We start from the raw sequence: 26594 nt of genomic DNA on the forward strand, positions 1-26594 counted from the left end.
CCTTCCCTCATTGAAGGAGATGGACTTTAGGGATGTCAAAAACTGGTCCCAGGCTTAAGCTGAGATTGTTCTTGGGCCTTTGGAGTAACTGCCGCTCTGTGCAGAGTATTCTAGTTAACATAGGTTACCTCTTTTCTTAATTTCCAACCTTTAGCCACAAAGGATCTTTGCTGGAAGGGACTGCCGTGGTAGTCCCGAGACCTGGCGCCCAGGCCCCTCCTCCAGCTGCCTGCGTCACAGGCCGGTGCAGCTCGCCCCTTTAAGGGCCAGAAGGTAAGAACTGTGTGGGATACAATCAGTGGTGGCAGGGTTGAGTCCAGGCTTGTCCTCTAATTTGGGCCTCCCTCTCTCCTTCCACCACCATCGTTACTGGATATCCACGGGAGCCCTGGTTGCCCAGGACCCTATTCCAGCAACCTACATCACTGGTTGGCGCCACCCATCCCTTTAAGGGCCAGTAAGGAAGGACCACATAAGACACCATCAGCAGGGTGAGTCTGGCCTTGTCCTCCATCTTGGGCCTCCCCCCACCCCTGCTGCTACTATATAACCACAGAAGCCCCAAGACTGGGCTGCCGAAGCCCTCCTCCAACTGTCTACATCACCAGCTTTAAAGGCTGGCCTAGAAGCAGATTTTCCACCGGAGGACCATGCTTGGTAGGCTACACCAAGGGGCCTGCCCCTTTGTGCATCCCAAGGGAGCACCCTTAGGCCAAGGCTCCCTGTAATCTCTCAATGCAGAGAGATGATTCCAGTGATCTCTTCCTTCCTCTTGCTCCCACCAGAAGGTGCTTCCCCCCCCCCCCAATCCTCCATCCATCAACTTGGCACCCCCCTCCCACCTGGACCTCTCAATGCTGTCCCCCTCTCACTTCCTCAGAATGCCTCTATGGTGTCCTACGTCCCTTGGTAATTGCTGGGTACCTCCTGAAAGTTGCTTACTAGCTTTTGCCACTTGGCTCTCTGCTGGCTACAACCTCTTACTCCCCCCTCCCCCCTTAATCTCCTGTCTCTTTGCCTGATCATGCTGTGGATCATCATCATGTATCTTACACTCCATCTTCACTTCATATACTCACTGGCAGGTGCAAATATTCCCCCTCACAGGCATACAAGTACTCACCATATGCTCATTCACCCTCCCAGAGAACCTCAATTGTTGACCAAAGTCTCCAGCCAAAACACCCCTCACAAGCTTCTCCTCCCACCCACCAGATCCATCCACAAGAAACTAGACTCACTACATTATCTACTTGCTGACCACAATGCCGATATTCTGTGCCTAACAAAATCCTGGACCCCAGCTCTTTCAAATTTGCCTGCAGGGTTATTCCTTTGCTCACTCTCTGTCAAAGCAAACATAGTGGTGGAGGGGGGTGTTGTGATTCTTTTCAAGGAAACCCTTGGCTTATCTCATGCCCTACAAGGAAAGTGGATGGTACTGAATGCCCACTAGTCCAATCAAATACCCATCCCAAATGAGGGCTCTTTCTGGTGTACTGCCCACTTCAGCATACCAATGAATCCCTCCAGGAGCTCCTAACACTAATGTCTGAGATCATATTTGAACATCCCAGTTCTCCTATCCTGGGTGACTAACATCCACATGGACAACTAACTCAGCAAGTGCAGAAGATTTCCTCTCCTTGCTGGAAGCTCTTGATCTCTCGCAGCTGGTCATGAGTCAATCCTCGAGACTGGCCACATTCTGGATGAGAACTATCGAGATATGAGCAACTATCAATCATCACTATCATGGACTGACCATTACCCTATCTATCGGGAGATGCTAACCCTCCCATAGTGCAGGCACTGTGAAACTCACACCAAAAGGCTTCCTACAGAAACTCCAAGCACTGGCTAACAATCTGGCCATTAAATACAACTAATGTAGTAAACTCCATCTAGTCGACACATGGAACTCTGACCTCAGGAAAATCCTAGATGAGCTTGCCCCAAAAAGGATTACAACCATAAAGAAGACCAAACCCATCCTTTGGTACACCCTTAAGCTGAAGGAATTAAAAGAACAAGCTAGAAGATTGGAATATCACTGGCAGAAATCTAAATCACAAGCAGACAGAGACAATTGCAAAAGACACCAGAAAATCTACTGCAAGGCAATCTTAGAAGTTAAGAGAAGCTATTATTCCAAAACAATTGCCCAAGCAGAGAACTCACCTAAAGAACTCTTCTGCCCAATCAAACTCATAGGAGTAACTGCATCCATATCTTTATCCCTTCACACAGGCACCTACGTTAATAAGCTAGCTGAATTCTTTGTCAACAAAATCACAAGCCTGGTGCTTACTGAACCAAACACTCATTCACACCCTTTTACTTCCTTCCATTCCCTAACCCCTGAAGAAGTGGACTCCATTCTTGCAGACCTCAAGCCTAGTGCTTGTCTAGATAACCCCTACCCATCCTGGCTCAAAAGCAGGCCAAAGATGGTCTTCTTGCCCACCTTCAGATTATCATAAACATCTTGTTGTTGGAAGGCCACCCAACTAAATGCCTTAAGAAAGCTGTAGCAAAACCCACACTGAAAAAACCCCAACCTTGACCCATACAACCTTAGCAATTATTGGCTAGTCTTCAATCTTCCTTTCCTCAGCAAAATCATTGAAAAAGCAGTCCTGTGACAACTAACTGAACTCCTTTACATCACTAACTACTTGGACCCCTACCAATCAGGCTTTAGACTGTAACACAGCACAGAAACAGCACTAACCTGCCTTGTGGATGATCTGTGACCATATCTAGACCAGAGTCCACAGGCCCTCCTGGTGTTATTGGACCTCTCAGCAGCATCTGACACAGTTGACCTTGAGTCCTCATCACCTGCTTTGTAGTCCTAGGTCTCTCTGTCCCAACTCTTGCTTGGTTCAAATCTTTCCTTTATATCATACTCAGACTATATCCCTAGGTCAGGCCTTCTCCTACCTGTACCTCCTCCAATGTGGTGTATCATAAGGCTCCATTCTTTCCCTTATACTTTAACAGTTATCTGGCCCCACTTAGCAAGCTAATCAAAGACTGTCAATTCACTTTATATGCCCATGTTGATAATATTAAACTGCTATGCTCCTTGGATGCTAACTATGATCAAGCAATCACAAATTTGAATAACTACTTAAGAGAATCGCAAACTGGTTACACCTCAACAAGCTGAAGCTTAACCCTCAAAAACCGGAAGTATTATGGATTGGAAAAAACAGACCACACCTTCCCTCCACTTTAGCGTAACCTTGAAAGGATCTATGATACCAGTCAAGTCCACAGTCTTGGCTTCATCTTAAACACCAAGCTGTCCATGGAGGCACAAATACACTCCATTACAAAATTAGCCTTTTTCCACCTTCGCCATTTCCGTCCCCTCTTTGATTTCCCTGCCTTTGCCACTGTTATCCAAGCTTGTAAAATCTCCTGCCTAGACTTCTGCAGTTCTCTCTACATTGGCCTGCCAAAAATGCTCTTTTGCCATCTGCAGTTCATTCAAATCCCTGCAGCACAGAGCCTGCTCAGTGCTATAAAATCTGATCCAGTCACTCCACTTCTAAAGCCTCATCCCTTGCTGCCAATCTGCTATTGCATCACCTTCAAAGTCCTGGTTCTAGCTTTTAAAGTGCTCAAGGGCCTAGCACCACTCTATTTAGCCAATTGACTCTCCCTGTATATGCCTGCTTGCCTGCTCTCTGCACACACTACCAAACACTCACCTGGTCTTGCCTGCCCCCAAGGAAATCTAGCTCATCAGCATGAGGAAGAGGACCTTTGCTGGTTCAGTCCCTATTCAGTGGATCTCTCTGACTCTGGACATCAGGATTACAACTGATCTCCTGACTTTCATGAAAAAACTACAAACCTGGCTATTTGTTGAAGCCTTTGGCCCATAGCTGAGGCCTTTTGACTTTGGCATCTCTTGACTGGGACCTGTTGTCTCGCTTGACCAGTGACCGATTTCCCTACCCTTCCCACTCCCTTGACCGGTCGAAATTCCTGTTTGCCCTCCTCTCTAATTTCCTGCTTGGTTGTCTCAACCCTGGATTACTATGGGCAGCATCAGGTCCCCTTCCTATGCAAGAAGTTTTAATTTAATTATTGTTGTACTACTCCCTTATTTGTTGGTTTGTTATCTTATTACTCCTGTTCATTACACCTCTTCCTGATGTTTTTCCTCTTATTGCTGCTTTACATTCACTTTATTGCTTAACCTTGTTTATTACTCACTCATTCTACTTTCAGTGCTGTGGGTTTGGAATCTATTGACCTGCTACTATGTAACACACACTGATCTTTGCTGTTGTAAAAGCATGAGAAATATAAATGATATGTTTTGCATAAATGCTCTTCCTTCCAAGCGAGATGGATGCCTGCTCCCCTACACTCCACTCTAATGAAAGTACTGCGTGTGGTACTCTACGCTGAGAAGAATGACTGCGACCTAGAATACACCAGCATGCTTTAATGCTGATGAGACAGATGGCATCGTGACTGGAAAGTACAGAAAGAACAGGTTGCTCAGCACCATGGGGATTTTTCACTTCAGGAAAACCGATCCCTTCACCAAAGGAACTACCTCTAATCTCAGCATCGAGGAAAGTTCACTCTGGCAAAGTCCCACCCTGACGATGCTGACTTCTTCAGTGCCAAGGGAGACTGCCCCAGAGGGAAACCCTCACGTTATTTAAGTGCTCATCTTGGTGTCTCATCCAACGTCTTCTGCTTCCACGCCTCACTCAACCCCTGACCTGTGACAGGTTTGGAAGCCAGAAGCAAGGGGGGCAGGGGGAGAGCCTTCCCTTATCTGCAGAAACATCAGTGCCAGCAGCCTGGATAAAGAAAAAACGGAACTCCTGCACATGGCTCAGAAAGACGTTTTCTGGTCTCTAAGAGCTAGGTCCCTATCAACATTGTCAGATGACATCACCCATGCATTATGACTGACGCATGTCTGCTCATCAATGGAGAATGGCTCTTTAGAAAATTATTTATTTATTTTTTAAATTATTTTCATGTATTTCTATGATTGAAACAAGTGTAAAATTATGTACATACACAGTGTATGTGTATACTTTTACACGCACAGGGAAGAGACATTCCAGGGGATGGAATCTAGGTGGGATTGAGATTTTTGCACATATGTTTTGATTTTAAATTCTCTCAGCAAAACTACATGCACCAAATAACAGGTATAATTGAGTATGCATGGTTTTGCCAGGATAATTTTCAAAGTGATGCATAAATCCATTTTGAAAATTATTTAGATAATTTTCTAAAGGGCCATTGCTGGTGGGTTAAGCAATACTTTACCCACAGAAGTCCCTTTGAAAATTACCCTCATAAGGGATTAACAAGACATTTAGAAGCAAGTCTGTCAATACCAAGGAACTGAATTAAGTTAATAGTATCAATCATGTCTTTCTATATATCTAACAACAGACAGCAATGCATAAGGATGAAAGAAATCAAGGACTGCTGCTGATATTCACATAACTTGAGCATGATAATTAAGAGCTTCAATGTAACAAAGCAGAGCCTTTAACAGTCCTCATTTTCACCATTACTCATACATTACTGTATATGGATTAAGGAACAATCTTCACACTCCCCATCTCTAGATCTTTCTTGCTCTACTCAAAGTCTATTCCATACCCCAAAACATTTTTCTCAGTCTCTGTGTTGTCATTGTCTCTTAAAGCTGGGCTAGAGTGGAGAGAAGAGGTGAAACTGGACCCTGTTACTGTGATCTGCTGGCCTAGTCAGGCTCTGCTTGTATGGTGCCTCTCAAAACTATATGCGTTAGTGGCCTGCATAATCAAGCACATTTTTACCATGGTACACTAGAAGGGCATTCCTGTAATAGTGCTTTCCCAGCTGTAAGGACATCACAATGTTAGCACTGCATTTTAATTGATGACAGCACCCAGAACTAACATCAAGGTGATGTTCAGTGCATTGAAATGAGCCTAAGTCTCAAACAAATGTTCCCATGAGAAACAGAAATCCAGTGTTCATGTTATGAAATATACATACAAGTACTTGATAAAGGATAAATCCCAATTATAGAACAGACTTACCATGGATCAAGACCCTGCAATTTACCTTAACTGTAGCAGTCAACTTGAATTACTAAACTGACAATTTTTAACCAAAATTACATTTTCTTTTGCTTTGATTTTCTCTAATGATTTTTATCTGGCAATTCATTGTTAATCCAGTCACGCATCCTGGTTTTACCTTCTCCAACTGCTACTAAAAGAGGTGGTAGCTGATCCTCCTCTTCAGGCAGAAGGCTGATCTCTTTGCTAACATATTTTGCAATATTACATCTCATCTTGTCAGCAGAAGAACAAATCACTGGTAAAGCAGCATCTGAGGAAATTGCAGGAACAGGACTCAGCAGCTGCTCAGCTTCTGCAACCAGACTGTTTGTGTCTTCCTTGGGCCATACATCAGCTGTACAAGGGTCATCATCCACTAGACTTGCAACCTGTGGGAAATACGACAGGCTCCAGCTCACCTACTTCAGTTTTCTTTTGAATATGCATATCAAGATGCTGCTCATTAAGGACCACATGGACAAAAAGACTTTTATTCCATTTGCACCTGTGAAAAAACCTTATAAAACACAATTACAATATCATAGTTTGTTTACAGATAAGGATGTCTTGGCTTATCCAGTTGCCCCCTGCTTACCGTGTCAACGCAGACCCTAACCATTCTTCAATCACCTCCCTCCCATATCACCACCATAGATAGTTGTCCCAGGCAAGTTGGAAGCTTCTCACCATTTTAGTTCACACCCCCTCTGCAGTTAGGTCAGAGCTTCCCAGACCTGTCCTGGTGACCCCAAAGTCAATTGGCATATACTTAGTCTTCAGCCCATTCAAATTTATCTCATTTATATTCATTGTGGAGATCTTGAAAACCTGACTGGCTGTGGTATCACCAGGCCACGTTTGGGAAATCCTACATTAAGCTACTCCAGGCTTTTATTATCCTCAGTAAATATTTCTTCATATTTCCTTAGAACATTACTCTAATTTCCTATCATAACTTTTTATCCTTGACTACCTTTTTCTATGGAAGAAGAGAAATTTAGCCCAGCTAGACCAGACAAGTGGGTTTATGTTCCCCAATCAGAAGATGGAAACTGAAACAGGTTTGCTGTCGTCACTCTATATAGGGTCCTGTGCCGACATTGGCCTGCCAGTAGTCTTGTAACAAGCAGAAATGAACACCACACCCCATACCCCCAAATGCTAGGGGCTTCCAGGTTATCAACAATAGCAAACTCCCACAATATGGGAAACCAGATAACCAAATCAGACCCAAGGAGATTATATATACAACCTTAAATCTCCTGAAAACCCCCCAGGAACATCACGGAATAGTTTGAAGGTCTTGGACTGGTTTGGCATAGCTGAACTCAAAAAAGAATTAGCAGATAAGACAATTTCTCCTTCTTTATCCAGTCAGACCAATCCAGACAAGTGGTATGTACCAAAAACCATATATAAAACTAGGTAGGAAACTGCTAACCCTGTTTGCAAAATGCTAACATCAAACACAGCATCTTTCTTGGTATTCACATCAATGCGGCAATACTTTGTAAAGGAAAGCAAGGATACCCAAGTAGTTGCCTGACAAGTCTCCATCTGAGAAATGAATCAGAGCTCTGCCTATGATGAAGCTTGGGACTTAGTCGAATGTGCCCTTGGACGTTTAGTAGCGAGAGGTGCATCGCTAGCAATGTACACCAAACCAATTGCTTCCTTAATCCATGTGGCAATGGAGACCTTCAAGGCCACTTCCTCCTTCCGCTGACCACTGAAGAGAACAAATTATCTCTTAAAAGAGTTAGTTATCTTCAGAAAGCTCTGAAAGACCCTGTGAACATACAAATAATGGCTTTCCCATTACCTTCCAGAGCAGACTCCTTCTTGAAAGACAGAAGGAACAGCACCTGATTGAGCTGAAACTGCAAGACTACCTTAGGAAGGAAGAATAGAACTCTATGGATCAAAACTCTCTCTGTAATCCTCAGGAATGGCTCTCTTTAAGAAGGCTTAAGCACAGAACAGCCTTGCTGAGAAGGGTTATCAGATAAGAAATATTGAACCCAGTGCTTTATATGATGGTCGCTTGAATACGAGTTCTAAATAGTCCATTTTAAAAAATTGTATGTAAAAAATATTTTTGTAAAGTACATGGTTGGGGTTTTCTTACAGTAATAGGTTCACACAACATAGTACAATTCTAATCTCAGCACCAAGCCCAACATTGGGATAGATGGAATGGTATTAAAATGCTCTACATCCTTCCTAGATGAGAGAACATACCAAACAAAATTTGATGATTAACAGATATCTGACACCTTTCAATGCAACACTGGTGCTCCTTGAGGATCAACTCTATCAGCTACACTATTAAACATCTATAGGCTACCATTATGCAGACTACTCTTAGACCTTGAAATAAACGTCTTCCTTTATGCGGATGACCTACAATTCTATATACCACTAACAAAATCTATAGAAAACACTACATCTATAATCGCAAAATATATGACAACGATAAACGAAAATCTATCAACTTAAAACACACTAAATACAAAAAAAAAAAAAAGAAATCATTTGGCTGAGCTGAAACCTCCACAAAATCAATACCACCTGCTGTAGATTTGGGAAATTGCCAAATTAATCCATTGATGCAAGTAAGAGACTTAGGGGTACAACGCGATGAAAACAATCAATGAAAGGATATATCAGTAAATTGATTAAAACTGGTTATAAAAATTGTGGCTAATAAGCTGCTTGAAACCATTACTAACTGCTACAGACTTCGGAACTGTTTTACAAACACTAATATTCTCAAACCTTGAGTACTGCAATTCCTTGTTCCTAGGTCTTCCTGCATGTCACATAAAACCTCCAACTTCTCCAAAATGCAGCAGCAAGACTATTATCTGGCGCCAGAAAATATGAAGACACCACTCCTACACTGAAGGCACTACACTGGCTACCAATCCAATCAAGAATCCAATATAAAGCATTAGTGAACATATTCAATTAACATTAACCTAAATAACAATGATCTACTTGGGCTGTCTTTTAAACAGCACAAGCCTTAACGAACTCTGAGATCACAAAATAAAGGTCTCCTTTCAATCCCAACATTACAAACCTCTCTCTCTATAGCAGGTCCTGAACTATGGAATTCTATGCCTGAAGATGTAAGAACTACAAAAGACAAAAAGAAATTCAAACAAGACTCGAAAGCATATAACAAACTGTCTGATTACATAATCTCATAATAAAATAGGCTGTCCGATTTCTCAAATCTCCATAATATCTAAAAAAACAGAATGATTCCCACGAAATTATATTTAAGAAACTGATCGTATAAAGAGACTTTACCATCTCCTGCACTTATTACCTGTGAACCATGCCTCAATTAGCATTCAAGATGTGTTTTCCCCCTTTGTCTGGTCACTTATAATTGTGAATGTTTATGCTATAAACCATTGTGATCTAGTGATAACGATGGTATATAAAACCTCTAAATAAACAAAATCTGAGAATTCTTGAGGAAGAAAAAATTAACTTGCCAACGTCTGTAGAAAATGGTCAATTTCATCTTTGGAAGTAAGCATGATGGGACCTCCAGTGCGAAATATTTTAAGCTTAGTTGGGAAAATAACCGCAAATTTGATGCCTTTTTGTATAAGCTCCTTGCACACTGAATTTAAGGCTTTGTGGCTTGCAGAGACCTTAGCTGAGTAATTGTTGAATAAGAAAATCTTTTCCTCCTGGTATTGCAGGTTGTCCTTATGTAGGCCTGTATTTATTTAACAGCATAATTCAAAATTTTAGCCATCACTGGTCTTGCGCATTGAGTATGTCACCAACCGAATCTGTGCAACATATCCTCTTAGCTAGCACTAACTCCATTTCTAGAGAAAAATCTAATGTTTTATTGTAACTGCATTCCTTAGCCTTTCTCTTGTTTAATGTGTTAATGTTTTATCATTACTGTTATCATTATTTATTACTATTATTAGGATCAATGTTATTTTTTACCTTTTTGTTCCCTATCCACTTGTTAAATGTAAACCGGCATGATGCGATATTTATCGCGAATGCCGGTATAGAAAAACTTAAAATAAATAAATAAAATAAATAATGTTTTCGAAAGCCATATTTGAATGAAATGTATTAGCTCAGAGTCCTTAAGCTGTTCTGGGGGACCAATAATCCTGATATAGTTCCTGTGGCCTCGATTCTCCTGGTCTTCAATTCGGGCAATAAGGAGAACATTCTCCCACTGTGAAGCTGTAATCTGGGTGGTAAATTGCTGTGTGTTCAATTCTTATGTTGCTAGTCTATGGTCTATATCATTGATTTTTGTAGTGTGTCTTTCGACACCTTCTTTAATATCTTCGAAGGCTGAACATTTTTTATCATCTTTGAATGCATGCAGTGAAAATTTCACCTTCCAATGCCATTTTGTTATCTCTGGATTTCAGTTTGTCTCACAACCCTCGAGATTTCAACAACATAGTAATTACGCCACTGACTAAATAAACACCCCTTCCCCGGGTAGATAAAAGGAGCAAAAAAAAACAAAAAACCCCAAACAAAAAAAAACCTCCAGAAAAAATTAGCACTAGGAGGAAAAGAAAATCACAAGGATAACAGAGGACTCCAAGAGCAGTATGATCCTATGACTTCTTAGACAGCAATCTTGCCAGAGATCTTCCTTAGGATCCATTATGATAGGAATATGCAAACAGGCTTCCATCAGATCCAGAGAGGTTAAAAATTCACCCTGTCTTACCAATAACATGAGGATCTTCATTCGGAAACAAGGAACTCTAAGCACTCTGTTGACCTGCTTCAAATCCAAAATAGGACAAAATATTCTTTCCTTCTTGGAGACCATGAAGTAAATAGAATACCTTCCTTATCCCCACCTCACAATGGAAACAGGAATTACTGGCCTTATCTGCCAGAGTTGATCCAGAGTAGACTGAACCATCACTTTCTTCTGCAGACCATAAAGTGGTCTGAAATCAGACGGGAAAACTCCAAAGCGAACCATATATCACAATGTGCAGGACCTAATGATCCAATATAATCCGGACCCGCCTCTGGTAAAATAATATATATATTAGGCGGCTGCAATTTGTAGCTCTGGAAGGTGGACTTCCACACCTTCATTGAGCCATCGGGTTCAGTAGCCCCACTTGAACTTCCGTCTTGGCTGCGTTTTCTTCCTCCTTGAAAGGACTGGTATCTCTGAAAAGGCAGGTTTCCACAGATGGTAGCATGTACTGCCCCTAAAGCAACTTCTATGTAGTGTAGCACAGGTGCAATCTTATGCTTTCCCTAAATCCTTGATTATCTTTTCCAGATATTCCCCAAATGAGAAATTTTCCCCTAAAAGAAAGCTTGGCCAGTTGGGCTTCGGATGCAGAGGCAACTGCCCAGTTTCTCAATCAGAGAAAACAGCAAGCAGCTACCACAAGATCATACGCCAAGATGAATCCCAAATAGAAATCATATGAAGCACCTACTAAAAACATTGTGCCTGTTTCCAGCAGAGCCACAACTTCCAGATCTGTTCCTGAAATTCTCACCAGTCTGCATCCGCCTCAAATACATCCTGGCCATTTAACCACTACAGACCACTATCTGTTACGCCAAACCAAAGACTTCTAAGGACTGCTTGAGCCAAGATTCACTCTTATGATCCTGAGTGCCCTTAAGTGCCATGCCCTCTTCAACAAGGATCGAGGTCTTAATCATGACAATTGTTATCAAGGAATTATTCACATTACCTTTAACTTCTCCTTCTCAAACTGAAGAGGGTAGTTTCTTCATCATTTTACCAGACTTGAGGTGAGAGTTTTGGGAATCCAATTCCACTTCTATCAATTCTGTAACGGATTGTTGTATAGAAAAATCTTTTGCAGTCTCTCTTATTCCTGTCATAATGGGATTTCCAGAAGTCTTACTCTCACTTTCCTGCTCCTCCAAAATGTTCAAGGGTCTTCTGATCTTATCAATCAGTGAAGAGAGCTCTTTTCTAACCCCCCCCAAAAAAAAACAAAAGGGAAAATCCCTAATCACAGAGGACTCCACTTCTCTGGAGGAAATCTTGTCCTCATCTGAGATTTTCTCAAACTCCCTCTATTATGCCTTAGGAGACCCCTCGTAATTGACAGAGCAACAGGACCAATCTTCCTCTATGTCCCATATCTCCTCCTACCTGCAGTGCTTCTTGAAGGTTCCCATGGACACATCCCCTATAGGAAGAGCAATGAGAAATGAAATCTCTCCAGCCATTCCCTGCTTCATCAAAAAAAACCTGATGAAGCAGGAGAATAACTCAGCGGACAACTGAGAAGAAGAGGTAAGGGCAATAGGGAAGGCCCTGTACTTCCTCCTGCAATAGTCAACCTGGGAAATTGTCAAAAGTTGTACTTCCCTAGGGGACATCCGCAATAAGACTAAAGGTCCAATCTCCTCCTCTCCTGCAAAAGGACTATGGCTTTAAGATGTCTGCCATTCCCACCACAGTGCTGTGTGTGTTAGTGGCCATTTTTTTGAATTCAGGTTTTGCTGTTGCCAAACTCTCCCATATCACAGCAGCTTATATTCTGGGCCTCCCTTCTCTAAGCATGAATGGCACCTGCGAGAGTTGCATGTATCATGGGTACCACATTTCACAGGCCTTGACAGGGACCCTATATAGGGTGACAACAGCAAACCTGTTTTCTCTGTCTCCATCTGCTGGTTGGGGAGCATAAACGCACCTATCTGAATTGGTCTGGCTGAATGAAGAGGAATGCTACCTTTTAATATTTCATTAATGTTTGTTAGATGTTTGAATGCATATTTCCCCTTCTAGAATACATTGTGAGAAATGTCTGATTATATTATCACAAATGGCATCTCAGACATCCTATAAACCAGAAAGACCTTACTGTGTGCATAAGAATTATGACAATCTGCCGTACATACTTACCACCCTAACACAGGACTTTACTCAGTGCAATGTACACTCTTGAAAACAAGCCCAGTGCACAGGGTTCAAGGTTTCTTTTAATTTAACAATGCCTACCACAGATATAAGACAACAAGCATCTGTTGTAATATGGTATATCTGGCTATTCTATTGTATAACAAATAAAGCTAATTGTACATTATGAAGCCTCATTTTTATCACCAATTATATTTATTCAACATTATACAGTACAACATGCTATATCAGGAGTGTGGAACCTAAACCAGTTGGGTTTCCAGGATATCCCTAATGAATATGTATGAAATTGATTTACATGCACACACAGTGCATCACTTATATGCAAATCTCTCTCATGTGTGTTCATTAGTGATATCTTGAAAACCTGATCAATCTATGGCTCTGGAGGGCCTGAGGTTCCCTACACCTCTGCCCTATACCATCCAATATAGCAGTGGTTCTCAATTCACTTGTAGGGTCACGCTCAGATTTTCAGAATATCCACAATAAATATTCATGAATTAGATCTGCATATAATGAAGGCAGGGCATGCTAATTTATCACATCTATTCATTATGGATATCCTGATAACCAAACTGGACTAGCCTGTGTCCCAAGGACTGGGTTGAGAACCATTGCAGCCTAGTGCAAGACTTCCCAAACCAATCTTCAGGATCCCATAGCCAGTCAGGTTTTCAGAATATTCATAATGGATATGCACAAGATAGTTAGACAAATTTATCTCGTGCATATCCATTATTGTTATGCTGAGAACTTAACTGTCTGGGGAGTCACCAGGATAGGTTTGTGAAGCCCCAGCCTAATGTTAAGAAGGAAATGTTTTCAAAGTCACCCAAAACAATGTGACTAAGCAAGAACAAGCTTTGACAGAAGACACAACTCCTAAAAGAATATGCATATCTATCATCAGGTCACTATTGTTTTATGGTATATATTTTAACTGAATGTTGCTGAGGCATTTGTGGATCATGATAACTTTTTTTTTACAAGTGTGCTCTTCCGTCCCGTAGAGCAATACTATTGGAAGGCTTTCTGTTTAAACACACCAGGATAGACTGTTTGGGTGCAGTTAAATCATTTAAAGCAGCAATCTCTCTTACTCATGAGGAATTGAAAATACCTTACAGGAGTAGGGTAAAAGAAGAGCAGGAAGTGCTTTTCTAAACCCGGCTCATTTTTTCAAAATATAATTAATTCAATTAAAATATAACTGGAAGTTAAGAGGGGGCTGTTTAGTGCTTAGTCCACCATTTGCTACTCCTCCATTTCTTCCTCGTCACATCTTAACCAACTGGATAAAAACTAGACACAAATTGATTTCCTTTCTTCTTCCTCTCCTACAGTAATTTTATTTGAAATTGACTCTTGTGCTGCTCCTATACCATAGTTGTAGACAATCCATAATATATTATTTTTTGGTTAAAACTAAGTTTCATGTTAACTTTGCAATTTGACTTTGTCTATTCCAAGAATTAGCTTTGTAAAATAGTCTGATTATTGCATTTTGAATTTCAATAAACAGATCTAAACAAAAAACTAAGCTTCAAATGAATTCAACGAGGCAAGGCAGGATCAAGTTAATCCCCCTTTACAAAGGAATTAATTAGCTCAAGTGACAGCAATCACTTAACTTGAGAAACTGATGCTAATATTTTCCAAACCCCCCCCCCCCCCCCCAATTGAGAACATTACCCCAGGGTCAGGAAATCTCTAAACTAGGACAACTGAAAACTGAGACAATATGACACATCCTACTTTTGATTCCCTTTTTAAGAACCCATTATTTATCACTATCAAGGGAAGAATGCAGAATTCTTATGGATTAAAATATTTGTGAGCCCTATTAACTTATTAACAGGGATTTTGTGCCTCTCCTTGCTCCTACTGCCCAGGAGGCTTTACATTTTAACCCCTCTACTCTATTTCAAAGTAATCTTTAGTTATGTTCAATATCTCACCATCCTCAAGTCCACCAGGTTTCACTTTCTAATCACCTCAATCTCACCACCATATTGTGCTTCTGTCCCTTCCACCAGAAGGCTCTATATTTCAACTCTTCTCCCCCCCCCCCCCCCCCCCCAACCACGTTATACTTTCAATTTATCCTCTCTCCCTTTCCTGTCTCATTTCCTTCCTACCATTTCCAGGCAGTTTCTGGTCAGCTTGAATCATCAAGATGTTGTTGTACATGAATTTATACGACCACATTGATCTCTTCTTCAAACGTGACTGCAAGACTGAAGGAAGCAAAATGTTTTAGCTATAGTATGGTGTAAGTCAGGGGTAGGCAACTCTGGTCCTCAAGTACCATAAACTGGTCAGGTTTTCGAGTATGCCATTGAGTATTCTTGAGATATAATTTTATGCATTGCATGCATTCCATGCAAATGCATATTCATTATGGATATCCTGAAAACCTTGACAGCTTGCGGTACTCAAGGACCAGCGTTGTCTAGCCTCTGATGTAAGGGTTTGAATTCTCAGAGTAGAGGGCTTCAGGAAGTGGCAAGTGGACACTGGATTAACATCAATTAGCATTTTAGGCATAGGAAGTGCAAGAGATAATGGGAACAGAGTGTTAAAGTAGCACCTCATCAGGATTATCAACAGGTAGCGTTAAAATCATGAATCCAATGTTTTGGTGCAGGCCATTATTTTTTTTTAAGGTAATAAGATTAATTTATTTCAGTTTATATATCCATCCTTTCTTTCTGTATTTTTTCATAATTGCCATTAAGGGTAAATATAGATCACTAGAGATGTGTCCTTTCTATGAGAAGCGCTGTCCCACTGGTGTACTAGTGCTCTGGGTGGCTATAGGAGTATATTAGATAGCAATAAAGCCCAGCTGGCTCATTCAGTCTGTAAGATTAATGGTTCATCTTGGTTTGGAAGGTCAGAAATTCTCCAATAAGCACTATTTGAGAGATTAAACCAACTCTCCAATGCATTAACATCAGAAGCCGAATATCCAGTACCACATTCAAAATGTAAAAGACTGCTTTTTAAGCAGAAGAAATTTCTGATGGTGACTATAGTACTCATTTAAAGTAAAACTGACGTGAAATCAGGTGTTCAGGACATCCACAATGAATATGAATGAGACAGGTCTGCATACAATGGAAGAAAAGCATGCAAATCTATCATATATGCATATTTATTTTGGATATCCTGAAAAACTGTCTAGGTGCATCCTGAGGACTGGGTTGAGAATCTATGTGCTGGAAAACAAGCATCCATGGCAGTCCCCTATTAAATTTAAGGGTCTGGGCAGCAACATGGGTTATTTGCATTTTGGCTCTCTTAGAACTAATACAATCATGCAAAACACCCACTTAATGCTCATGAGAAATGATAGTGGAATACTTTTTTAGCAATGCACTGTCATCCCTAAAACACCATGTTTATTTTTTTCAGATTTTATTTTATAAAATCCTGGAAAGGCTGGCTGACAAACAGACTGTGATGGCTCCTCTATAAAAAAAAAAAAAGTGGTGAAAACACTGTCAAATTAGACTACATGATTGTAAAGTAAGATATATATATATAGATTATCCGTTCACTATATTCGATATGTTCAATGTAAACTGCCTCCCCGGCGATAGTTATCTCTGTTAAATGTGAACCGGAGTGATATGTATTGTATACAGGAACTTCCGGTATATAAAAACCAAAAATAAATAAATAAATAAATAAATATACCTACATGGCAAAGGACAACAGCAACTGGTTATGCAACCCCCACCTCTCCCCCCATGGGACAGATTTAGATCTGGGAAGCTGAGTAGCTGGAGGTGAGATGGTTTTATGTATGATTTTAACAGGTGGGTGGGAAGCTATTATACTAATATGCATGCTAATTTTTTGGGGTTTTTTGCTATGCTGTACATCACTTCAGGTGGTTTCACAGAGGCAATTCATAAATGTAAGAAAATAATTAAGTCTGTTTATGAAATATTCACTCAAAACTGTGTTCAAATAACAAAAATTGTTATGCAAAGGAATTTATGAACCATAATACATTTTGTGCAGTTCGTGTACACCTAGAGCATTTTTTACGTAAGCAGTTAAGAGCAAATAAGATTGTTTATGTGCCATTATGAATAATGGTGTTGAATACACAATAGCCAGGCATTTATATTTAGTACATGGGAAGTAACCATAACCAGATCAGTTTTAAAGGTACCTCATTCAAATTAAACTGAACTAAGGCTGGCCTTATGCACCTTTCACAGGTAGGTTGGCTGGACTTCCAAAATTATACTCTTCTAGCTTATGCTTTTAATGAATATGCTGAACTTTTCTTGCCTGTATTTAACATTCTGATTTTGAACTAGATATGCCATCATATAATCAAGTATGGTAGGTCTTCGAGATGCATGTGCTCGGTGAGGCAGAAATCTAGTTGGCAGGTAAAGTACTACTAGTCATCATATAAACTAAATTGGCTTTTTGGTCACCACGTTTAGAGCCAGTGTGGCATATATGCAGTGACAAATGATGATCCTGAAAGTGGATGTTTGCAGCTTCACCTGTAGGTGGCCAAATAACTACCAGGCTATCAAGAGATTTTTTACCACTCCAAGTGTTATTATCTCTAAAAAGCAAACACTATCTACAAAAAATCCTTTATTTCAAATTCTCGTACAGAAAAGGAAACATCTGACTAATACATCACTTCTTCATATCCTTTCTTCCTAGTTCTTCTCTCTGGAGAATAGGTGCCATGGTACTGCAGGATCCACTCCGTTCTCCAATACCTCTCTCCCTACAAATAAACAGGAGCTGGGGGTGAAAAATGTCTACTTAATTTCTCAGCTGATATGCTAACTTGAATAAATGGACCAGAAAAATGTATATGGGTATAATGGTGTGTGATATGCTCTAAATTCAAAGTGAAATGTGAGCATTTGACACTTATTTTAATACTAACAGTGATTTGTTTAAATCAATTAAACCAGGATCCTTATGACTGAGTAGTATTATGTAAAACCAGGGGTAAGCAACTCCAGTCACCAAAAGCCACAAACAGGTCCAGTTTTCAGGATATGCACAATGAATATACATGAGATAATTTGCATACAATGGACAGTGCATGCAAATCTCTCTCGTGCATATTTATTGCGGATATCCTGAAAACCAGACCTGTTTGTGGCACTTGAGGACTGGAGTTGCCTATCCCTGATATAAACAGATTTCTGTGATTTGGATATTGAGAGTTATCCATACACACACTGGTAATAATACACAGGTAATTTGCTATTTCCACTTCACATTGTGTCTGGTGTTTACTGAGCTTTCAGAACTGCAAATCGTTTGATTTCCTAGCACAGTGGCTAGCCTTTCAGGTTATTAAATCAGGGTGTTACCTTTTACTAGGAAGTTTGCCAATCAGTTAACAGATGATATTGAAGTAGCCCTGTCAACAAATCCAGCCCTCTGAAGGCTCTTAAATAAATGTCTTTGCAGCCATAATATGAAGAGCCTCTTTAGACAGAACTCTTCTCTCCCCCTTATGCCAGAGTGTGGCTCTGCTTTTCATTTCCATCATCATGCATGCAAAGATATCAAGGAGCTATAAATTGCCCATTGGGTCCCTGATATCTATGGTTGCAACTGAGTCTATATAGAATGATTTTTGTATGTAGTGACACATGCTCTTTGAGCCCTGCTCCCCCCTTCTGTTATTTGAACATTAACATTTATTAGATCTCTGGCCAGCTCAGTGGCTCAGTAGCAATTGCTATGCATGATAGCAGAATACCTCATCTTGGTAACACACGCAAAACACAGACAGATTCTCATCAGAAACAGAGTAGGTGACCACCGCTTAGAAATAAAAATACAGCAACAAAAACTGAACTGGAAACCCCAAGAAGCCAGACAGCCTAGAGTCTGGTTTCTTGCATTTCTTCCTGTACTGTGCAAAAATACAAAGATATCAGGGATGCACATTAGTGAAAGCTGACAGAGAAAATCATAGACATCCCATAAAAGAGCAAGCAGGAAAAACTTTATATAATCCTTAAAGAAACAGGAGAAACTGCAGCTATAACAGCAGAATTGTAATCTGATCACGGTCAATACAGACCAGCATTAAAACCATAGAACTGTCCTTGTTATTGTTGTTATTGTGGACTGTAATTTTATTACTATGCTGTAAATATTTTCCCTTTTTATTTTAAATCACTTTTTGTACTACTTTGGCAACACATGTAAAACTGTCATGCCAATAAAGTTATCTAAAAGAATTGCATATAAGGAAAATAATGAAGCTTGATGACTCTTCTGGTTGATGTCACTTTCCATGTTAGAAATTGAGAAGCAGACTCCAATGGTTCAAATGGCTGCTTCATCAGTTGTGCCAGAACCATGTTTAGGTCTCATGAAACAGGTAATTTCACAACTGGAGATTTAATGTGCTATAAACCTTTCATAAACTTGGAAGCCAACGGATAAGTGGAGATTGGCTTACCCTTAATTTGAGCATTGTAAGCTGTTCTGTTACTGAGATGCACTCTTACTGATAAGGTGCTAAATCCTGAAGCAGAAACAGAGAGCAAATAGCCAGTAAGTCTTTAGATTTGCATACCCAAAGTATTGTGTTGACACCATGTGAAGAACCTTTTCCATTTAAAACCGCAGGCCCTTCCAGTTGATGGTTTTCCTGGCAGACACTAATGTGTCCTCAACCTCCTTGGGTAAGGACAATTTGGCGATCACTGAGCGCTCAACATCCAAGCCATCAAGTTGAGGGAGGGAAGCTTCTTTTTGAGTTAATAAGGATGGATCAGATCAGAAAGAGATCAGAGGACCGATAGACAGTTGTACTAGATACATGAACCAAATTTCTCTGGGCCATGCTGGAGCTATGAGGATCAGATGAGCCTGGTCTCTGAGCACTTTTTGTACCATTCTTGCTATCGGTGGAAAGGTGCATTTGAGATCTGCATTCTAATCTAGCAGAAAAGCATCCTGAGTGGATCAGAGTTCACTAGGAAGAATGGAGCAAAACTTTTCAAGTTTTTTGTTTTGTTCTGATGCAAATAGGTCAATTGCTGGAAGTCCCCATAGACAAAATAGTCTGTCAGCCATTGACTGCTGTAGAGATCTTTTTATGGTTGAGAAACTCTGCTGAGGAAATCTGCTAATGTGTTGGAGATTTCTGGAAGGTAGATCGTTTGCAGGACAGCTTGATGTCCTGCAAACCTATATCTTTATGGCTTCTGGGGAAAAAAAAAAAAAAAGAGTCTTTAACCCTGTGCCCCCCCGATTGTCTGAATGAGAATGCTCTTTCCCTGAAGGAAGCGAATGAAAATATATCTGATCCTTCTCAATTCTAACAAGTTGATTTAAAATTGTCTTTCTATGAATGATCAAGTCCCTTGAGATCAAAAAGTATATGTGCGGGGGGACCCCCCCCCAAACCCTCTGTGGAGGCATCCATTGTTAACATTATTTGGTGAGGAAGTAAACGGAGAGATGCTCCTTTTTGAAGAATTAAGGGAGTCTAGCCGCCAGCATAGCTCCTGCTTCATTTCTTGTGAAATTACCACTTTGGTTGACAGGGGGCAAGTTAGCTGGTCCCACTGGGAATGAAGACCCCACTGCAAGAGGTTAGTGAAACTACATGAATTGCCGCTATGTGGCCCAGAGCATCTTGCACCTCCCTGGCTGATGAATGATCTGTGTTCACCAGTCTTTATACAAGGAATCTGAGTGTGTTCACCTGATCTATCAGAAGGAAAGCTCTCTCTTGTAGAGAATCTACCCAAGCACAAATGAATTAGATTTTCCTGGAAAGGAATTAGAGTAGATTTCTCAAAATCCAAAAGGAACCCTAACAACTGTAAGTAGTTGTATTGATTTTTGAAGAAAGGTTAGTATATTATCCTGGGAGTTCGCCAATACAGTCATCCAAGTAAGGGAAGAATTTGATGCCCTGTCATTGCAGATGCACTGCTACTACAGCCAGGTACTTGGTGAAGACCCTGCAACAGTAATAACTTCCAGTTGTTGCTGCTCACAGGCTGTACTAATAGAGAGAGGTCCACCATAAAGCACAGGTATTGCCAGTGGGAGGGATGGTTGGGAATAGGAGTATAAGCATCCTTTAGATCCAGAACACACATCCACTCACTCCTCTGGAAGAGGGGAAAACTGTATGGAGGGAATTCATTTTGAATTTTTCCCCGAGTATATGCTTGTTCATTCTTCTTAAATCTAGGCTGGGTCTCAGTTGCCCGGATTTCTTGAAGATAAGGACGTAGCGGGAGTTGAACCCCTAGCTATGGTGATGTGGAAGAACTTGTTCTATTGCTCGCTGTCTGTGAAAACATTCCATTTCCAGGCAGAGTTGTGTCGAGTGAGATGGATCCAGATTGAAGGCTGAGCAATGCAGAAGTGTGGGAAGCTGGAAGAAATGCAGGCAGTACCCAGACTCAACAACCTTGACAACCCAATGATATCTGGTAATCTTGTGCCACCACTCCAGCTAGTGTTGGACTCTTCCCTTACCAGAAAGGATTGTTGCTGGACATGGGGGGGGGGGGGGGGAACCAAAAAACTAGGTCCAGACTTGGGCTGGACTTGCTGAGTTGCTTTTGGCTGATGGTGTTCACACAGTCGAGCATGAACTGGCGGTTGTTACTATTGCAGAAGTAAGGCAGAATCAGATATCATTGGAATTGCCAGAAGAGGTACCTCTGAAATATAGTCTTTAAAAAGTAGAGTAAGTGCACCTTGCAGAAGACTGTTCCAGTACTACACTCCTTTATTTGAACTATTGTTTCTCTAAGCTTTTTTCTGAAAAGATGATCACCCAGGCAGGGAACATCCACCAACTGGTCATAAGAACATAAGATAATCCATACTGGGTCAGACCAAGGGTCCATCAAGCCCAGTATCCTGTATCTAACAGTGGCCAATCCAAGTCACAAGTACCTGGCAAGTACCCAAACATTAGACAGATCATAAGCTACTATTGCTTATTAATTACCGTCATAGCAGTTTATGGATTTATCCATAAACTAGAGTTTATCCTCTAGGAACTTATCCAAACCATTTTATACCCAGTTACACTAACTGCCGAAAACACATCCTCTGGCAATGAATTCCAGAGCATAACTATGCGCCGAGTGAAAAATAATTTTCTTCAATTTGTTTTAAATGAGCTACTTGCTAACTTCATGGAGTGCCCCCTGGTTCTTCTATTATCTGAGAGAGTAAATAACCAATTTACATTAACCTGTTCAAGTCCTTTCATATCCCCTTCTCAGCTGTCTCTTCTCCAATCTGAACAGTCCTATGCTCTTTAGCCTTTTCTCATAGGGGAGCCATTCCATCCCATTTATCATTTCGGTCATCCTTCTCTTTACTTTCTCCAGTGCAATTATAGATCTTGTGGTCTAACCATTTTAAGTTTGTAAAAAACTACTTTTGATACATAGCATATTTGCTGCTTCATTGTCAACAGAGTCCAAAGAAACTCCCAAACTTTCTACTTCCATTTGAAAAGGAACAGATAATCCATCTGCCAATACGGCTTCTACAGGAACCCATCTTTCAAATCCCTCTCTCACCCAAATAATCTTAGTTTTCTTAATATTTAAAAACAACTGGTGATCTGTCAGCCAGCCCCTTTCCATCCTGATTAACGCTTGCAGCTCAGTCGCAGTAAAAAGAACTGCACATCATCCACATATATTAACAACTTCACATTTAGAGACTGCAGTAATGTTGCCAAAGGGGAAAGAAATATATTAAAAAGTACTGAGGAAAGTGCCGACCCCTGTGGCACACCTCATCGAATGTGATGCTATGTCGAGCACAGGGCACCTATCTGTATCCTCTGTGTTTGATCTGTTAGATAGGACTGAAACCAATTTAGCACTGAGCCTCCCAGACCATATTTGGAAAGGTATTCAAAGTCTTGGGATGAATTGTATCAAACGCTGCAGACAGATCCAACTGGATCAATATGCCTGCACATCCCTGATCCAAACTACTCAGAGTGTCCATCAAACTCAAAAGCAGATGCTCTGTATTTTGATATCTATGAAATACAAATTGATTTGGGTTTAATAACTGGCTCTCACCTACAAAATTCTCTAGCTGCTCTATCTTTTCTAAAATTTTTGCCACTGTTGGCAAGTTCAAAACTGGGTGATAATTTGCTAATTCAGTGGAAGGAAGCTTACTATCCATTTTAATAGGTCTCATCGTAGCCCGGGAGAAACATCCCGCTGAATATACTAGCCTAAAGTTATCTGGCTACATATTTTCATTTATTTATTTTTTTATGTATCGCCAGACCCTTCCCTTCCACGCACCTCCAGTGCTGCTCTAACAGAGGGAGGAAGTGTATGTTTGAAAAGTGGAGTGCTTGAATGTATATCCTTGCCAAGTTCCATCAGCTATCATCCACTTTTTCTCAACTTACTTGTGTAACTTTATTACTGGTCAATTTACACATGTAAGTTCCACAGACATAATACATACTCATATGGAATCAGATGAAGAAATGAACTCCACATGGTCTCCAGTTTTTATAAGGTGTTAGGTGAAGGATTACTGATCAGCTGTATGGGCACAGAAAAATATGGAAGGAAGATTTAGATATGGTCTTGTCAATGGATCAGTGGTGATTAAGTTGGTCAAAATGTCTCCCCTTTACATTCCGTACCGATGTTATAATCACTATTTTGTAGCTCATTGGACTCTCTGGACTCCATTAAAACTAAGTTCCGAAAGGACTCATCCAACATTTGTTCACACTGTAAGATGCTGCTGGTCATTTGGAACATGTTATATTTCTGTCTAGTTCTTCTCAGTTTCTGGGTATCAGTGTGAATAGTGTCCAGACGATTCTCTCTTCTATTGGACATTTCTCCCCAAGTGGTTATTCTGCGGTCCACACTGTTATGGTCTACACCCCCACCCCCCCCCCACACACACACACAGACAAAAGGCCTGATCAACATGTTACCATCATTGGCCATGAAGGTTTTAATGGTCAACTGGAAAGTTATTACCTTTATGGATGTTCATTATTGGTGGAGCCTGGTATGTATATCATGTATTGAAATGAAGCAATTATGGCTGAAAAGATTAATTGTATGTCTATTTCACAAAATTTGGGAACCCAGTGGAGAGATATAACAATATGGAATCACATTAAATATCAGACATTACATAAATACTTTAACACATTTCTTAACTGCCTTACCAGCCAATTCAAGCTGCCCAATGTGGTGTTCAATAAAATCACACAACAATACAAATAAAAACAAAACAATTTAATCAAACTATAAAAACGTATCAACTTGCAGGTACATCCACTTGACCTATCTGCAAAAGCAATCCACTGGCGAAAATTATTCCGTTTCTTTCTAAAAGCAAGATACAGTTGTATGCAAAAGTTCAAGCACCCTTGGTCAAGTTGCATGTTTCAATAAATCTCTAAGTGAACAGAAGCTGATAACTTCTATATACTACAAATTTATGTATCACAGCTTTCTTCAATATTTAATGCACAATTACCATTTGATGATTTTAAAACACTGAAAATTAAAAAAAAATACCCTTCCAGTTGATTAATTACTCTAATTTTAAAATTGTAAATAAATCTCAAGAGGTTGATTGGCTTGTTAGGTCTTCAATTAGTCAGGTAAAGCAATTTGCACAGTTGAACAAATGCTCTAATCTTTCTAACCTCTTTGGTTATGATTGTTGTTCTGGACTACTTTCAACAATTGTGGGGTCCTCAAAGCAGCTGAGATTTGAAAAAGATAATTAATACTTACAAAGCAGGGGGAAGATTATAAAAAAAAAAAATTAAAAAAAAAAAAAATCTCCAACCACTTCCAGATAGCAATCTCAATTATCAGAAACATTATTCAGACATGGAAGTTAGATGGAACTGTGAAGTCAAGGCAACATCTGGAAAACAAGACAAATCTGAGAACTGCCCAAAAACTGGTCAGATCTATAAAACAGAATCCACAGATCACTGCAATCAACCTGCTGAAAAGTTTAGCTGACAATGGAGTAGTTCCTAAAATACAGGGGTGTTTATACAATAATGTTCTGCATGGGAGAATTGTCAGAAAGAAAGCTCTTCTACAAACTCATCTAAAGTATGCAAATCAAAATCTTGATAAACCTGAAATGTTTTGAAATATCCTAGAAGTTAATGTCCCACAATCAGTGAAGAAACTGAAGATGAGAAAAGGTTGGATATTTTAACAAGACAACAATCCAAAACATATGTCAAACCAACCATAAAGGTTGTGAATGGCCTTAAGAGTACCCAGATTGATTATTATTGAGAATCTATGGGGAGTGTCTGAATTAGAAGAGTGAGAAAGAAGTCCAAAAGCAGGACTAGAAAGACTCTTAGATGGCTACAGAAAATGTTTGGAAGCTGTTATTTCTGCTAAAGGAAGTGTTACAAAGTACTGACTAAAAAAGAGTGTCCAAAATTTTGTACATGCCACTTTTTGTTTTTTTATTGCCTTCAATCTTTTAAAATCAGCATATAAAATAGTAATTTTTCATTAAAAACTGCAGAAAGATGTGTTTAACTTTGTTCCCATGTAGGGGATTGCTTCAGTTTCTGTTTACTTACAGATCCAATGAAAAATATGACCAGGCGAGCCTAAACTTTTGCATACAACTAATTCTGTTTATTTAACCTCAACAGAGAGAGGAAATCCACTCCACAACTGTATGACGCAACATAGATTTCTGCCATATTTTACACAAAGGTAGTGCCAAGTAAAGCCTGCTGGGAAGAAAGGAGTGCGTCTGAGAGCTTCTCTCTCAAATAGGGCAGCCCAGTTCTCTGTAATATCACATTACATGGTCAGCCATATATATCACAGATGTTCTTAGGTCTCTAATTTTCCCTATGCTGCTCGGAATGTAATTCTGAAATATTTATAAGGCAGTTATATTATCATTTTTTAAGAAAATGTAAGGATGTGGGAATAGATGCCATCTTGCTGCATCCGATAGAGTCGATATATGTGCCCTTATTTTCCAAATTTCATGAAAGTTACTCAAGCAAGCTGGAAAAGGACACAGAGAAACTGATTGACATACAAAAAAAGCCCAAAACAAACATTCCCTACTTACGGTAAAGACTGCCTAAAAATAGACAAGCATTGCTATGTTGAAGAAAAATCCTGTGGGTTGCCTCAACAAAACTGCCAAAACTCCCCCCCCTCCGCCCCAAAAATAACTAAGAAATTTCTAAAACAGCCAGAGGAAAGAAGGAAAAAATCCCATTTCTTCAGAAGACTATTCATTGTGGAGACGATGGTCTCAATGGCCAAAAAAGAGGGAAGCTTCAGAGACGCTGCAAAGTGAAAACTGCCACATATGCACTGTAAAAGACTTTTGCCTTTCCAAAAAACCATGGAAATTTCCTGGTCATTTGACTATTTTTATTCTACCCTCAAGACTTTCTCCCCCATTCTCTTCTGTCCCCTTCAGCCTCTCCTCTTTGGTGATCAGCCTGTGGCACCTGTTCTCCT

At 40.2% G+C, this 26594-nt stretch overlaps 1 protein-coding gene across 2 annotated transcripts in view; it reads right to left on the bottom strand.

Moving 5' to 3' along the window:
• Positions 1–26594, bottom strand: part of ZFYVE16 (zinc finger FYVE-type containing 16) — a 227023-nt gene that overhangs the window by 101014 nt on the left and 99415 nt on the right. For both annotated transcript variants that reach the window (XM_029574267.1, XM_029574278.1), the window contains one exon: positions 6244–6496. In XM_029574267.1, coding sequence (XP_029430127.1) covers positions 6244–6496 — 253 coding nt within the window. The remainder of the gene's footprint in view (positions 1–6243; positions 6497–26594) is intronic.

The sequence above is a fragment of the Rhinatrema bivittatum genome, chromosome 1 (assembly GCF_901001135.1).
Source record: "Rhinatrema bivittatum chromosome 1, aRhiBiv1.1, whole genome shotgun sequence".
NCBI classification, from domain to species: domain Eukaryota; kingdom Metazoa; phylum Chordata; class Amphibia; order Gymnophiona; family Rhinatrematidae; genus Rhinatrema; species Rhinatrema bivittatum.